Consider the following 16,099-nt stretch of genomic DNA (forward strand, 5'->3'; position numbering starts at 1 on the left):
TCAGACTAATGATGTGCAAACACATAAGTATTCCTACTGATTCAACATGCAGTTAGGTTGTGTACATAGCCTGATAACCAAATGACAAGATATCTTTCCATGGAATAGGGAAAATGAGAGAGATTAACTAATTGTTTCTGCACCTACTGCATCAATTCTTACGAGTGGAAACACATTTAACTCAATGACTGTTTATTAGAGAATTTTGAGAAGATTTGTAGCTCAGATTGAGGTTCTGGATGTAGGCTTGTTCGCTGAGCTGGAAGGTTTATTTCCAGACGTTTCATCACCCTACTAGGTCACATCTTCAGTGGGTCTCCAGGCAAAGCACTGTTGATAATTCCTGCTCTCTATTTATATGTTTGGGTTTCTTTGGGTTAGTGATGTCATTTCCTGTGGTGACACCATTTCCTGTTTTTTTTTCGGGGGTGGTAGATGGGGTTTTGTAGGGTGACAAAACGTTTGGAAATGAACCTTCCAGTTCAGTGAGCAAACCTACATCCAGCTTATATTGTAAACTTGCTCACTGAGCTGGCAGGTTTATTTTCAGACGTTTCTTCATCATGCTAGGTAACATCATCAGTGAGCCTCCGGTGAAGCCCTGGTATTCTGTTCTGCTTTCTATTTGTGTATCTTGGTCTGTTAAGGTGGGTGATATCACTTCCAGTTCCTTTTCTCAGAAGTTGGTAAATGAGCTCCAAATTGATGTGTTTGTTGATGGATTTCTGGTTTTCATGCCAGGCCTCCAGGAATTCCCATCCGTTCTATGAGCCTGTCCTAGGATGGATGTGTTGTCCCAGTGATGTCCTTCTTCGTCTGTATGCAAGGATACTACTGATAGTGGGTCATATCTTTTGCTGGCTAGTTTTATGCCTGTCTGTCCGATGTAGTGTTTATTAGACCTTACATGGTATTTTGTAAATGTCATTCGTTTTTCTGGTTGTTGCATCTCATGTCCTCTTTTTGCCCTCCGGATTTCCCTCTTTAGTATACTCCTACTTCCTTTATACTCTTCTAAGGATTCATTCGATCTATCCTGTCTGTACCTTACATATACTTTCTCTGGATTCTCATGCTCTCATTTTCCAGCCGTCCTTTCATCTGTGAACATCTGTCGCCAATCAGCTTTCTAAAGTTCTTGCCTAATACTGGCAAAATTGGCCTTTCTCCAATTTAGATCTTCAACTTTTAGATCCGGTCTACCCTTTTCCATCATTATTTTAAATCTAATAGAATTATGGTCACTGGCCCCAAAGTGCTCCCCCACTGACACTTCGGTCACCTGGCCTGCCTTATTTCCCAACAGTACGTCAAGTTTTGCACCTTCTCTAGTAGATACATCCATATTCTGAATCAGAAAATTGTCTTGTTATACACTTAAATTCCTCTCCATCTAAACCCTTAACACTATGGCAGTCCCAGTCTATGTTTGGAAAGTTAAAATCCCCTACCATAACCACCCTATTATTCTTACAGATAGCTGAGATCTTCTTACAAGTTTGGTTCTCAATTTCCCTCTGACTATTAGGGGGTCTATAATACAATACCAATAAGGTGATCATCCCTTTCTTATTTCTCAGTTCCACCCAAATAACTTCCCTGGATGTATTTCCGAGAATATCCCCCCTCAGCACAGCTGAAACGCTATCCCTTATCAAAAATGCCATCCCCCTCCTCTCTTGCCTCCCTTTCTATCCTTCCTGTAGCATTAGAACATTAAGCTGTCAGTCCTGCCCATCCCTGAGCCACATTTCTGTAATTGTTATGATATTCCAGTCCCATGTTTCTATTCACGTTCTGAGTTCATCTGCCTTCCCTGTTAGGCCCCTTGCATTAAAGTAAATGCAGTCTAATTTATTAGTCCTACCTTGGCCCTGCCTGCCCTGACTGTTTGACTTTCTTCTATTCTCAACTGTACCAGTCTCAGATTGATCTCTTTCCTCACTATCTCCCTGGGTCCCACTCCCCCACCTTAGTAGTTTAAATCCTTCCCAGCAGTTCTAGCAAATCTCTCTGCCAGTATATTAGTCCCCTTCCAATTTGTCCTTCTGGTACAGGAATTTTTCTTCCATCCATTTATTACTAATCATAATTCACAAAGAGCCATAGATATTTATCTCCATTCACTGCAGTTCTGTGTTGCTGTCATTCATTCCTCTGTCCAGTTTCTGATGTCATGCACCCATCCAGTCCTTTTCACACTGGCATTTACTTTCCTTACATTTCACTTTCTATTGTTGCCAACACTAATCTCATACTAATTTCTCCAGTTATCAACTTCCTCTTCTCTTCATAAGGTAAAAGCCCATAAAGATAAAGAATTCAAATTTTCCTGCAGACAAGTTAATTGGTTCTTCATTTTGCTCAGCTAATTAAAAGTCTTCAGCAGAGCTGCATTTCAAAAGCTGTAACTCACTTCTCAATAGCTTTTGAAAGTCCAACTCTCATTCTCATTCAACAGGGAGTTTGAAAGCTGCTCTTAATGCATGACTTGCTTTGTTGGAAAAGGAGGTACTGTAACAACGGTAAAAAGTTATTTAAATGTAAAATTTACAAGATGTCAACAGTATTCAGTATATATAAAAACACTCACTCACCTTTCCATCTGGATACTTCATCACTTCTTGAATTTCATCCTCAGTTGCATTAGGATCAAGAGTCTGTTGTAGAAATTCAGAAAAGGAATTAATAGTTTCCTTCAACTTGTACCCTTAAATCCAAGACACTAATGTCAGTTCTGAATGACAACATAACTAACTCCATTGTAAATGCCTGTGTTTACTCTTACTGATTAACGTTTAACAGAGTTTTATATTTTAAACAATTTATTAAAACAAAGGTGTCAAATACAGGTTGATCTCCCATTGCATATTACAGAACAGTCAAGATCAAAAGGAATCTTCAAGTTACCATTTGTCTGAAGTCAAAGGATAATTAAACCAGGGCTATTTTCAGCTTGTCAGTAATTTTCCTTTGTAAGAAGTAACTGCAATTTTCACATTATAAATTTTACATTATAAAAGCTTTGTTTACAAACCTTTTCTAAAATCAGATGTGCTCAGAATCCAACTCTATTCAACAACCTACAGTTTCCTAACTAACCTTCGTACCTCTCACCAAATGTATTTTCTTCTTTAATAATATCTCCCAATACAAGAACCTATTCTCCATGACTCTGAACTTCTCTACTTTACGAATGCTAACCTTTGAACTGTTCTTGTAACAATATGGCTAGTTCAGTGCTGTTCCTGGTCAATGGTAAGCCCATTGTTAACAATGGAGGAATTCAGTGATAGTAATGCCACTGAATGTCAAGAGGGAATGGTTAGGTTGAGAACATAAGAAATAGGAGCAGGAGTAGGCCATCTGGCCCTTCAAACCCATTTGGCCATTCAATAAGATCATGATTGATCTTTTCATGGTTTCTTACCCCATCCTCTCACCATAACCCTTAATTCCTTTACTGTTCAACAAGTTATGTTAGCTTTAAAAACATTCAATGAGGAAACCTCAACTACTTCATTGGGCACAAAATTCCACAGATCCACAATCTTTTGAGTGAAGAAGTTCCTTCTCAATTCAGTCGTAAATCTGCTCCCCCTAATTTTGAGGCTGTGCCCTCTTGTCCTAGTTTCACCCAGAAGTGGAACCATTCTCGACTTCTGTCTTAGCTATTCCCTTCATAATTTTATATGTTTCTTTAAGATGCCCCCTCTCTTATTCTTCGAAATTCCAACAAATATAATCCCAGTCTACTCAGAATCTTCTCACAAGCCAACCCCTCAACTCCGGAATCAATCTAGTGAACCTCCTCTCTACACTCCTTCTAGTACCAGTATATCTTTTTTTCAAGTAAGGAGACCAAAATTGTGCAGCATATACAACTGCAACATAACCTCCCTGCTTTTAAACTCAATCCCTTCAGCAATGATGGGCAAAATTCCATTTGCCTTGTTAATTACCTGTTGCACCTGCAGACCAACTCTGTGATTCATGCACAAGGATATCCAAGTCTCTCTGCACTGCTGCAGCTGCAATTTTTTTACCATTCAAATAATAGTCTTTTTACAGTTATCCCTATCACATGTATTAACACTGTACATCATCTGCCAGAACTTGGTCTGCAAAATTTCACAATCCTCTGCACACTTTGCTCTATCACTCAGCTTAGTATTAACCATATCTGACACACTATACATGGTCTCCAACTCCAAATAATCTACGTAAATTGCAAATAATTGTAGTCCCTAACATTGATCTCTGAGGCATGCCACTAGTCACTGATTGCCAAGCAAAAGCATTCATTTATCTTCATTCTTTGCTTCCTGTTAACCAATCCTCTATCCAAGCTAATACATTACTTGTAACTCTGTACATCTTTATCTTATGCAGTAGCCTTTTATGCAACAGGTTGTTGAATGGCCTTTTTGCTCTTGTACAATACCCACCTAGTATTTGTATAGTATGAATGTTACTCATCAACCCAAACCTGAATGTTTGCTGTCAGGTATAGTTGCATTAGGATATGGATGCTTCCATATCCAAGAAGTTGTGAATGGTACTGAACACTGCAGTGAATATATCCACTTAGAAACATGGAAAATAGAAGCAGGAGTAAAGCAATCAGTTTATCAGCCTGTTCTGCCACTCAATGTGATTATGACTGATCATCCTGTTCCTTTTTTCTCTCTATATCTTTGATCTCTTTTTCCCCAAAAACTATACTTAACTCCTTTTTGAAAACATTCAATGTTTTTGTCTCAACTGTTTTCAGTGGCAGAGAATTCCACAGGCTCACGACTCTGGCTGAAGAAATTTTTCCTCGTTTCAGTCATAAATGGCCTACATCATAGCCTTAGACTGTGACCCCTGCTTTTGAAATCCCCTGTCATTGTCAACTTTCTTCCAATATTTATCTTATCTAGTTCTGTTAGAAACCTATAAAATTTTACAAGATCTCCCTTCCATCTTCTAATCTGATGACAGAAGCAAGCTATTGGTGAAACAGCTGAAGATGAATGGATCTAGGATACTATCTTGAGAAACTCCTGCAGTGATATCATTGCAGATGACAGACCTCCAGTAACCAAAGCTTCTTATACTACCTTCCAAATCTATGAACACAAATATCTTGAAGGACAAGGGTAGATGTATGAGTGCACCGCTCCCTGCAAGTTCCAGTCCGAACCACTGATCATCTTTAATTGGAAACATATTGCAGCTTTTTAGTGTCAAAATCCTGGGATTCCCTTCCAAACACTTTGTGGGTTGACCTACAACTCATTGTCTGCAGTGATTCACCACTACTTAAATAAAACAAAAAGCCAGCTTCCTTTAGGCTACATATGATTCCAATGAGTGCAGTCCCAATGACTCCCAAGGCCAGGGCTCCTTGATGCCACACCAAAGGCAGGCTTGATGTCAAGGGCAAGCATACTATCCTCACTTCTGGAGTTTAGTTCTTTAATCCATGTTTGGACAAAGGGTACAATGAAATCAGATCCAGGTGCTGTGGCAACCACCTATAATTCCATTGCAAGGAGGCTGAGGTTTGGATTGCTCAAGGTTGGGAGTTCTAGGCTGGGAAAGGCTCTGTGGTGCAGTGGTACTGTCCCACCTCTGAGCCATCTGTTCCAGATGTGTGTCACAACATGTCTGAACAGGTTGCTTGAAGCAACTACAGTGAGATGAGGAGCCGTGTGGCCCTAGTGGAAACGAAATGGGATGTTAGTGAGTAAGCTACTGCTAAGTGCTCTTGATAGCAATGTCAGTAACATCATCCATCACTAATGATGGATGGAGACTAGATTGATGGACAGGAATTGGCCAGATTGAATTAGGCTTGCTTTGTGTACAGAATATACATTGGCAATTTTCCACATTGTCAGGTAGATACCAGTGATACAGACATACTGGAATAGATTGGCTGGGGATGTGGCAAGCTCCAGAATGTTGTCAGGGCCCACAGCCTTTGCATTATCTAGGGCTATTAGAGATTTGTTGACACCATGTGGAGTGAATTGAATCAACTGAAGACGGGTATCTACATATATCTCTAGTGTTGGGTGAGATGGATCATCCACTTGGCATATCTAGCTAAAGATTGTTGCAAATGTTTCAACCTTATTTTTTACACTAATATGTTGGGCTCCTCCATCATTAAGAAATTCATTGATGCACACTTAAGGTATTAGTCTCAGACCCATTCCTCTCAAACTGAATGCAAAATTCAATCATATTATTGTAACTGCTACCTAGGGGCACCTTCACCATGAAGTCAGTAATTAATCGATCTCTGCAGAGTGCCAGATCCAGTATAACTTGTTCTCTGTTTGGTTCTAGAATATGCTGCTCCAAGAGACAATCCTGAAAACATTCTATGAATGCATCACAGCTACCTTTGTCTATTCTGATTTATCTAGTTTAAATACAGATCAATAACCCCCATTACCAACTGGCATACCCTTCTGACTTCTTAACAAGTTCTCATTATTTTGTCTTTATATGACATCCTACCATATAGTTATTGCTAGGCAGCTTTTTACACCAGTGCCACAACTGCTGTCTTTGTCATTTCTCATCTCTATCCAAATCAATTCCATAGCTTGGCTTCCAGAACTTGAGTCATCACTCTGTATCTTGTTAGTATCATCATTAATTAACAGGGCCCCCTTCCACAGTTTCCTTGGGTTTTGTGGTTCCTAAATATTATGTTTCTTCCATTATTTGAATCCCAATCTCGGTCATCCTGCAGCCATGACACTGTAATGGCTATCAGATCATACTTATTTATTTTTTATTTGCATCATCATTTCATGTGCTTTGTTTTGAATGCTACATGCATTCAGACACAAAGCCTTCAGTTTTGTTCTTTTATTATTTTTGTAGCCTCTGGCCTTATTTGTTGATTAATTCCTAGATTTGTACACTAACATTTCCTGTCAGACGGTCTGTTTATCATTTATCAGTCACTATCATTCTTTCTTGCCATGCTTGCACGGTTATGATTCCAGCTTATCGTAATACTAAACAAGTCAAATCCCAGAATGACATCTGACTTGATAGCCATAACTTTTCATTTTTGTAAATTCATTACTGTGATGGTCAGTCACTGAAAAAATTTACAAGAGGCTGCTAATGTACTTTTAAGAAAGATAACAATGTTTATTAAAGACTATTTTACACTGGAAGAGAACTGGTTGAAACAGCCCTAATACAAGGTAAAGTTCCTATACAACCTTGCAGATACCTATACTTCAGTTAAGATGACCCTTTTTCCACTTTAAAGTTCCTTGTTCAGTTAGCATGTCTGCATTCACTCCATGATAGTTTTCTTGAGGTAATGTCTCTTCATTAAATCTTGAACAAATTGCTAATATAATAATTCACTCCTTTCTGAATATTGATTCCTTAAGCTCCTCTTCCTCAGTATTTTGTTTCTGGAGCTTTTTCTTACTGACATTAACCCCCTCGGCATTTTGTTCTGCTTCCTGGCTGTTCTACAGCTTGCTAAACTGAACTGTTGCTCTGATAGGCTTTTTATTCCTGAATGACCAGCTGCTCGAACAGAAATCTGAACATTCACTGCCCTTATGGATGTCCTATCTTTCTAAAAGAACTAGTCGCAGCATTTATTTGCATGTGTACACCTAGTTGGCAGTAACAGCTCTATCTTTTCTAAAGCGGAGTTATTTAAGTGCATGTAAAAATTTCCTGGCAACACTTCTGTTCTCAGAATTCAAATGTTAAACTAATTCCTTCCATTCTTAGCCCACACAATATAGATATACAAAGCAAACTTAAAGCTGTACATGGATTGTCCTCATTTAATCCTAAGTTTCATTATAATAATAATCATAACATCATGAACCTCCACCACTCTCATTTTATTTACATGTTCCCAAATTAGATCTGTCTATAGTATTTTGTTTAACAAACAGGAAATGGCAAAAAACAGAAATATAAAGATAGCATCAGTGACTTATCGTGAGCATAAGAAATCAACTTACAATAATATTCAATGTCATGCGTATGGCACAACTTCCTACAAGTGTCATACTTATTACACTGTTCTATTGGTGACACCCCTATGAGAAGCAGTATTTCCATATTCTCACTTATTTTATTTACTGGAAGCTTCTCTGACTGGAAGTTTTAATCCTACCATCCTCTCTCCACATTACATTGGAGCTGCTGAGTATTTTCAGCATTCTCTTTACATATATTAAAAATGAATACTTGTTGCATATTGAAAATTTAAAAACATTCTGGACCTGAAAGGTCAATTGCTCTCTGTTTAAAATTAATGGATCATTGGGTGTGCCCAGCCAGAAAATACTGTGATGAAAGGTATAGGAGTTATACATAAATACCATTTTCTCAGCAATTGAATTTCAAACAATACTTAACTATAGTGCAGGTGGCTGAATGCCTCTTGGAGTGTTTATATTGTAGATTTTATGATAAGACAAGAAATAAATGAAGCCATTAGCTTAGCACAAGCTAGTGTGATCAATATTTTTATATTTAAAAAAAATTAAACATTCTGAACTCAGATCAAAGGAGACCTAACTGAGGTCAGTTGCAAAAATAACTTGTGCTAAAAAAGGAAATTCGTTCAAAGCCATTAATTGAACAAGTTCTGAGTTTAAAGGTTTCATTTTGTGAAAACTTCTAACACCAGGAGAGAAATCTGCATTGGTTACTTAAACCTGAGAAAGTCTCAGAACTCAGTGCTGCTAGGACTTCACAAACTAAGAGGACAAGAGTTGAGGTAAAAGCAGTTAAGTCGAACCTACAAGTTGGGCAGGAGAAGTATTTGAGTTACTATAGAGCAATGTTGTTGGGGAATGGATGGAATATTATTTTGCCCTGTGTTTTTGAAAGCATTCGAACTGCTACATCGATGATAGCTTTTTGAATAAAACTTATACATTTCTCTTTCATTGCTAACCCAATTCTCCCACCCTATATTGTTTTGTTTAAGTAAAAGATTGTTACATTAAATTAAAACTAAGTAAAAATTAGGATCAAGGATGATTTTATCCACTCCACCCTTCTCTGTGACCAATCACCATTACCCCTGCCTTCATCTGCCTACCACACACTCAACTACATTTCTCCCAGCCCCACCCCCCTCTCATTTATCTCTCCACCCCCTCAGCTCACAAGCCTCATTCCTGATGAAGGGCTCTTGCCCGAAACATTGATTCTCTTGCCTGACCTACTGTGCTTTTCCAGCACCCCCACTCTCAATTCTGCAGTCCTCACTTTCCCCCAGTATTAACATCAGCTGAGGTCACAACAATACAAAGTTAAACAGGAAACCTACTTTTCATTGTCACAATCTAAAATGTACTATTAGCATCTTAATGCTTTAAACTTTTTTGGTTTAAACTATTTCTCAATTTTTCTACTAGTATGCATTTCATCACAGAAGACTTACAGATCCAGCTGGTTCTGAAACTCCATCAGAGTTTGGAAAATTTTGAGAGAGCTCTGAATGCGTCATACTATCCGTTGCAGAATAAGTCACATCAGTGAGGGATATGGAAGATGTCACTGAAACAGAACCAGAAAAAATAAAAACAATTAATGCTGAACAACTTTGGTTGTGGCAATGTACTTGTCAACGTTACTGCATTGAAAAATGTCACATGGGCCAAAGAACCTCTTCTGTTCTATCAGGTCTGTACTGTCAAAAACATAATACTACCCACACTAGTCCCACTTTCCTTCACTAAGCCCACAGTCTTTAATGATATGACACCAAGTCAAGAGAAGCTTTATTTGTCATTTCCAGCAGATGCAATTGATACTGTGAAAATGAGACAGTGTTCCTCCAGGACCAAGGTACTACATAACAACACAAATTACACGAGAGTACAGTCATGCACAGGGCAGCATAAAGTGCATCAGAAATGTGCAAAATATGCAATACAGCACAGTAATCCCTGACAAGACAATAGGCACAGTGGTGGACACATTACAGTGTAATGATGAATGATCATTAATAAACCATTGTTCTAGCTGCAGTTGGAAAAGTCTGCAAAGAATTGCAGTGGAATAGAGTGTGATCATATAGTACTAAGGAGCCTGATGGCTTGGGGGAAGAAACTGTTACACCGTCTGGCCTTAAGAGACTGAATGCTCTGGTATCTTTTGCCAGATGGCAGGAGAGAGATGAGTTTGAATGAGGATGTGTGGAGTCATCTACAATGCTGTTAGGCTTGCGGATGCAGCATTTGGTGTAAATGTCTTAAATAGAGGGAAGAGAGACCCGAATGCTCTTCTCAGCTGTCCTCAGCTTCCAATCTGAGAAGGTGCAATTCCTGAACCAGGCAGTGATGCAGCTATTCAGGGTACTCTCAGTGAACTCTTTCTAGAATATGGTGAGGGTGGGGGGGGTGGTGGTAGTGGGAGATAGGTTTTCATCAACATACACAGAAAGTAAAGACACTGATGGGCTTTCTTGGCTACGGAGCTGGTGTTGAGGGACAGGTGAGATTCTCCGCCAGGTGGACGCCAAGAAATTTGGTACTCTTCATGATCTCCATGGGGGAGCCATTGATGTCCAGTGAAGAGTGGTTGCTCCATGCCCTCCTTAAATCAATAACTATCTCTTTCATTTGCTCGTCAAAGTACTTTTTAAAAGGTTCTGAGATTTCCCAGATTCAAGTACAGGAGCAGAGACGTCTTGCTGCAATTAAACAGTGCCTCAATGAGACCTGGAGTAATGTATGCAGCTTTGGTCTCCTTATCTGAGGAAGAATTTTTTTCTACACAGGGAGTGCAGAGAAGGTTTATCAGGCAGATTTCTGAAATGGGAGGACTGACATGAGAGATTGCATCAGTGTCAGGATTATATTTTCTGAAGTAGAGAAAAATGAAGTGGGGGTTTCATAGAAACCTCTAAATTCTAACAGGACTAGACAGAATTGATGCAGGAAGGATGTTTCCAATGACGACTATGTCTAAGGATATGGGGTAAACTACTTAGGACTGAGCTATGGAGAAAATTCTTCACAGAAAGTAATTGAGATCAAACAGTGTGTGATTTCAAGAAGGAGCTGGATAAAATACTTGGGCTGGAGGCTTAAAAGGATAAGATGGAAAAATGAGAATAGTCTTTTGATTTGGATGATCAACCACGACCATAATGAATTGTGGAGCAGGCTCAAAGAGCCTGGTGGTCTACTACCGCTCCTGTTTTCCACCTTTCTATGCTTCAGTTATACACGGCATTGGTGAGATCTCATCTGAAATATTGTGTATAGTACTGGTCTCCTTATTTCAAGAAGATGTAAATACATTGGATGTAGCTTAGAAGTGGTTTACTGACTATACCTAGGATGGGTTTTATTTTTTGTGAGAACAAGTCAGATAGGCTAGGCTTGCATTTGCTGACATTTTTGAAGAGTAAAAAGGTGAATTGATTAAAGTAAATAAGATTCTAAGGGATCTTGTCTGCTTGGATATAGAAAGGACTTTTCCTCCAGTAGGAAAATTCAAAACGAGGGGGTCACTGTTAACAAAAAAAAGCAAGAGATCTCCCATTCAAGACAGAAAATCTGGAGCATTTCCAAACCACCAGCAACCCCCCCCCCCCCAAAAGGTTAGCAAAGATTTGCAGGGGTGGCAGGAATAGGAGTAATCAGATCAGCCCTGATCTCGTCATGATTAGACTAAAGAGTTGGAGAGGAACTTGCAGATGGTGTTCCATGCATCTTCCATCCTCGTCATTCCAGATGAAAGTCACGTGTGCGTTTGGAAAGTCCCGTCTTAGGAGCCTCAAGTTACTGCAGTACATTCTGAAGATTGTCCATTGGTGTTGGAGGGGGGAGAGTGTCGAAAGCAGTGGATAGGGGGTCAATCAAGCAACCTGCTTTTTCTTGGAGAGAGTCAAGCTTCTCCATCCTGTTGCATATGCATCCAGCCAGACAATTGGAGAGTACACAACCACTCTTCTGGCTTGTGACTTGCAGGTAGCACGTAAGCATTGGGGAAACAGGAGATGAATTATGGGCTGTATAATGCCTAGCCTCTGATTTGTTCCTGTAGCCATTTATAGTCCAGTCCAGTTTTTGGTGAACGGTAAACCTCAGGACATTGACAGTGGTTGGTTCGGCAATGGTAATGCGATTTAATGTCAATGGGATATTGTTAGACTCAATCTGTTTGAGATGATCATAGCCTGACACTTCTGTGGCACAAATGTCACTTGCTATTTGTCAGGCCAAGTCTGGATTTGCCCAGGTCTTATTGCATGTGGATACAAATTGTTTCAGTATTTGAGGAGTGAGAAATTGTGTTGAACACCTCACAATCATCAGCAAACATGCCTAATCTGACCTTATGATGGAGGGAAGATCATTACAGCTGAATATGTTTTAGCCTAGGACACTAATCTGAGGAACCCTGCAGTGATGTCCTAGGTTTGAGATGTTTGTTCTCCAGTAACCACAACCATCATCTTTTGTGTGGGTTGACTCCAATCAGTGAAAAGTCTTCCTTCACTCTAATTTTGCTAGGACCCAGGACGCCATACTTGGTTGGCATCTCCCTTGATGTCAAGAGCAGTTATTCTCATCTAATCCCTGGAATTCAGGTCTTTCGACCCTGTTTGGACCAAGGCTATGTTGAGGTCAGGAGCTGAGTGGCCCTGGCAGAACCCAAACTAAAGGTTAGTGAGCAAAGTTCAGCTTGTCAATGGCCCCTTCCATAATTTTGCTAATCTTTTAGAGTAGACGGATAGGATGGTAATTGGCTATGCAGGATTTATTCTGTTTTTTGTGAATAGCTCATACCTGAAAATTTTCTACATGGTCAGGTACCGTTGTAGCTGTACTGGAACAGCTGAGCTAGAGGCATAATTAATTCTGGATACAATCCAACAAGAATCAAGTTATGCTAACAAGTTTAGCGTAACTTCACTACTTTTGATACATTCGCAAATTCCCTGCCTTGAGGTTTATCCTTTGGAATTATTTGCCAAAACTCAGCAAATGATTTGTTGTTACTTTGGGTAAATCACAGAGGCACACCCAGAGTCCACCTCAGCTGAAAGAAGGATTGAATTTATTGGTATTATTCTGGTCCACAAGATAGATTCTAGCCAACTAAACTGTGGATGCTGCAAATCAGAAATAAAAATAAGTTGCTGGAAAAGCAAAAGTTCTGAGGAAGGATCATCATCCAAAATATTAACTCTAGATTTCTCTTCACAGATGCTGCCAGACTTGCTGAACTTTTCCAGCAACTTATGTTTTTGTTTTAAAATTTAACTAGTCAATCTATTGAACATTTGTAGAAATATAGATCCTAATGGTTTGTTAGCACTTTTAAATATTATACTGACTCTCCACACCACTTCTAATAATTGATTCTTCATTATATCTAGGTCCATTTGATGTTCCAACTACCCTGTGTTTTGTTTATTTCATTAGATGTTGGTGATTTTTCTAATTTTACTACCACATATAACTTTACGTCAAAGTTCAAATATGATTTAACTGCCAAATTTACAAGTTTTGTCTTAGCTATGTCTCAAGCAATCTTTGGCTCAAACTAAAGTGATTCTGGATTCAGATTCCATTTCAGGACTTAAACACAAAAATTAAGGCAAACACTGCAGTGCCATACTGAGGGTGAGAGACATGGTCAGACTTCTGTCTTTTGGATGAGAGATTGAACTCATTCAGCCTCTCAGATGGATACAAAAGAACCCATGATATCACAGCTAGCACAGGAAATATCTTTGATATTCTGGCCAGCATTCATCCCTCAATTGGCACCTCAAAAACAAATTATTCGGTCATTGTTACATTGTTATTTGAGAGAGTTTGTTGCAACAAATCTTTTGCCACATTTCCTATCCTATAACAGTGACTACATTTCAAAAGTACTCCATTGGCTTAAAAACTAATTAAGCAGCTCAATGACAGTGAAAAATGTGATAAGTGTAAATCATTTTTCTTCTAACATCAACTTGTTTTATATCACATTTTTCCACATTGCTAGTTTATTGTGGCCTCCAATCTTGTCAGTTTGATAGCATCTATAAATTTTGATATTGTCACTTGTCCTAGGACCCTAATTCTTCATTTAATTCATGAATAGCTAGACATTCACCACGGATTCTTGATGAACATTGCTTTTTATTTGCTTCGAATCAGAGTAACTACACATTTGTTTGAATCTCTGTCTTCTACTTTCAGCAAACCTTTTAGCTGAAGAGCTTTCCTATCAGCATAATCAGGTATAGCCGAAAATTCCAATGAACAATATCCTACCCGCTACTTCTTACTTCATATTTCTTCCTCCATTTCCTTTCCACTGTTTGTGGTCTATGATATACTGTTAATCGGGTGGAAAATTTCTCCATTTAACTCAACACGTGTGCATTCTTGTATCTGTCCAGTAACAGTTGAACTCTTTTTCTCTTAAACGTGTTATGTCCAGAAATCTTTATTTGCCAATCGTGTTCTCGATCTGGTCAGGTTTCAGTCACTTGTATTATTTTCAGATCCTCTGTGCAAATCTTTGCCTCTTGTCAATCTATTTTTGATGTTAGTGTGAAATTTACCTTCCCTTTTTGTACTAGTTACTTATCATTGTATTCTCCAACTCTATTCTATCCCTGATCATTCAAGTTATCTTAATTCCTTCATTTCAAGCAAAATTCACTGTTTTCACTGATTAACATTGAGAGTTAGAAACAAATATTCTATTATTTATAGACTTTATGAATACATTATCAAATATGTTGCATTTGACAGATACTTGCATATAGCTGTAATACTTTGCAAATTCCAGGGTTCATAACATTTTGAATGTGTTTTACAATATTAATCCCACACATCATAAAAGTTGTAAAATTATTACAATGCTCTATAGCAGTAAATAATTTTGTTGATGTAATTACTTTATTGTTAAAGTATTTTCTACTGACTGTTAGCTGAAAAGATGTACTCACTTTCTTTCAAGCTATTTTTGGTCTCTGTAGGAGCAGAGAATTTCACAGCTTGTCCGAGTTTAACATCTCTTGGAGTAGTCTGCAACAATAAATATCATCAATCTTTACTCAAACTTCTACCAGAATAGTTTGAGAAATGAGGAAAGAGCAGAAACAATGATTAATTATTTGTTTATCTTCACAGTAGAAGACACTGATTACATATCAGAAATAGATGATAACCTAGGTGCCAAAGTATGTAAGAAAATTAAGGAAACTCACATCAGCAGAGAAAGAGTACTGGATAAACTCAAAGGCCTAAAATTGGACCTATCCCCAGACCCGTAGGTCTACTTCCTGGGTTCTAAAATAGTTAGCCTCAGAGATATTGTATGTAATGGGGTGCGATTTTCCAAAATTCACTAGATTCTGGAATCATCTCAGCAGAATGAAAGTTAGAACTAGAAACTAGGAACAGCAGTAGGCACTTCAGGCCTTCGAGCCTGCTCTGCCGTTTAATACGATCATGGCTGATCTAATGGAATTGTTAGTAATTGTGACACCATTATTCAAAAAATGAGAAAACAGGGAACTACAGACCAGTCAGATTGCAGCACTTTCTTTCAGACTATTAAGGAAGTCATAATAATGCTGTTAAAAAATCACAGCATGATCAGATAACATCAGTGATTTTTTTTGCAAGGGAAATTGTTATTAACAAATATAATAGCATTTATTGGTCAGATAAAAGGAAACCAGCAAATGTATTGCCCTTAAATTTCCAAAAGGTATTCAATCCAGTACTAAATACACATTAAAGGTCAACACATAAGACATTAGCAAGTAATACATTAGCAAGGACAGGAGCTTATTAATTGAGAGAATCCAAATGCTTGGCCCAAATGAGGTATTCTTAAGTTGACAGGATGAGCTTTGGGGAATTCTGTAAGTATCAATACTTAGCCTCAACTATTTACAATCTATAGTGATGACTCAAATAAAAATCGAATATCTAGGTTTGCCAACATGCAAAGCTAGGAAATTCAAAGCTGGGTTGAGAAAGACTTTGCAGGCTGCAAAGAAATATGTACAAGCTCAGTAAGTATGCAACAAGAGGGCAGGTGCAGTTTAATGTGCAGTAGTGTA

The 16,099-nt window shown here is 38.4% G+C and overlaps 1 protein-coding gene across 1 annotated transcript in view; it reads right to left on the reverse strand.

The window, feature by feature from the left end:
• LOC132816773 (centromere protein J-like) overlaps positions 1-16,099 on the reverse strand; it is a 95,452-nt gene that overhangs the window by 11,402 nt on the left and 67,951 nt on the right. Inside the window, exons 12-14 of the mRNA XM_060826705.1 lie at positions 14,975-15,053; positions 9,446-9,561; positions 2,598-2,660 (exon numbers count right to left, since the gene is read on the reverse strand). Of these exons, the coding sequence (XP_060682688.1) occupies positions 2,598-2,660; positions 9,446-9,561; positions 14,975-15,053 (258 nt within the window). The remainder of the gene's footprint in view (positions 1-2,597; positions 2,661-9,445; positions 9,562-14,974; positions 15,054-16,099) is intronic.

The sequence above is a fragment of the Hemiscyllium ocellatum genome, chromosome 6, assembly GCF_020745735.1.
Source record: "Hemiscyllium ocellatum isolate sHemOce1 chromosome 6, sHemOce1.pat.X.cur, whole genome shotgun sequence".
NCBI classification, from domain to species: Eukaryota; Metazoa; Chordata; class Chondrichthyes; order Orectolobiformes; family Hemiscylliidae; genus Hemiscyllium; species Hemiscyllium ocellatum.